Below are 1524 nucleotides of genomic sequence, written 5' to 3' on the forward strand. Positions count from 1 at the left end.
TGAGGCAGCGCATGTGGAAGATGTTGAGTCGGCGTTCTTGGTCGGTGAAGGCAATGTAAAGTGGACGCCTCTGCTCTCGGCACTTCTCTTGCAGTTGCCTTAGTGAAAAGACCATGTCAATAGTTGATCTTTCCGATCTGAAGCCGCACTATGCCTCAGGGTAGACTCGTTCTGCAAGTTTCTGCAACCGGTTGAGTACTACTCGGGCGAAGGCTTTCCCGACGGTACTGAGAAGGGATATTCCTTGGTAGTTGTTGCAGTCGCTGCAGTCTCCTTTGTTTTTATAGAGTGTGATGATGTTGGCGTCACGCATGTCTTGGGGAACGGTTCCTTACCCCCAGCACTGGAGTAAAAGCTCGTGCAGGTGGTGATGTAGAGCGGTACTCTTGCCTGCTTTGACGACCTCCAGGGTGATTCCGTCGTTGCCAGGAGCTTTCCCGCTGGCCAGGGAGTCGATGGCTTTTCTGAGTTCGTCAATAGAGGGTGGAACATCTAGTTCCTCCATGAGTGGTAGGGCTTTGCATTTCTCAACTGCTGCGGTGCTGATAGTGTTCTCTCTTGAGTAAAGTTCTTGATAGTGTTCGACCCATCTCTCCATCTGCTTTCCTCTGTCTGTGATAGTGTCACCAGAGGCTGTCTTCAGAGGTGCGATCTTGGTAATGCTTGGGCCAAAGGATTTCTTCATGCCGTCGTACATGGCACGAATGTTGCCACAGTCAGCAGAGACCTGGATGTTCTGGCAGAGGATCAGCCAGTAGTCGTTGGCGCTGCGCCGTGCTAACCTTTGAGCGTCATTTCTAGCCTTCCTGAGTGCAGCGAGCGTCTTCTCTGAAGGCTCTCTTTTGTAGTTAAGCAGCGCTTTTCTTTTAGCTGCGATTGCTGGTTCGAGTTTTGTGATTCCAGCTTCGAACCAGTCTGGATTCTGCCTCTCGCTCTTGCCGAAGGTGTCCATGGCGGAGTTGTAGATGGCTCCACGGATGTGATTCCACCTCTCTTCAGCGCTGTTTGTGGGGCAGTCCCGAAGGGCCTCTTCTGTAGAGTCGGCAAAGCGCTTACACAGGTCTGGTATTTTTGTCCTGGCTGTGTTGATACGTGGACGACCTTTCTGCTTGGAGTGATGGATCCGTTTGGGCTGAAGACGCACCTTGTAACCAACCAACGAATGGTCAGTGTCGCAGTCATCGCTGTGGTAGCTGCGGGTTGTGAGGACGCAGTTTAGCGAGGGTCTTCTGGTGATAACGAGGTCCAGCTGGTGCCAGTGACGTGATCTAGTGTGACACCAGGATACTCTGTGTTGAGGCTTGGTAGCAAAGAATGTGTTGGTTACACAAAGGTCGTGGTAGGAACACATCTCTAAAAGCCTCTGACCATTCTCGTTGAGTTTGCCAACACCGAAGTGGCCAATGCTGCGGGGCCAGGATTCTTGGTCAGCTCCGACACGAGCATTGAAATCCCCAAGCAGGTATACCGGTAGTTGTTCTGTGGCTGGGATCTCTCTGATGGTAGTCTCAAGCTCCTCATAAA

General features: G+C 51.8%; 1 protein-coding gene across 1 annotated transcript in view; it reads right to left on the reverse strand.

The window, feature by feature from the left end:
* Nucleotides 1–331: 331 nt before the first annotated feature.
* Nucleotides 332–1524, reverse strand: part of LOC143018559 (uncharacterized) — a 1557-nt gene continuing 364 nt past the window's right edge. The window contains exon 1 of the mRNA XM_076174032.1: nt 332–1524. This exon is cut by the window's right edge and continues 364 nt beyond it. Coding sequence (XP_076030147.1) covers nt 332–1524 — 1193 coding nt within the window.

This window comes from Oratosquilla oratoria, chromosome 3, assembly GCF_046742065.1.
Source record: "Oratosquilla oratoria isolate Oo_2021 chromosome 3, ASM4674206v1, whole genome shotgun sequence".
NCBI classification, from domain to species: Eukaryota; Metazoa; Arthropoda; class Malacostraca; order Stomatopoda; family Squillidae; genus Oratosquilla; species Oratosquilla oratoria.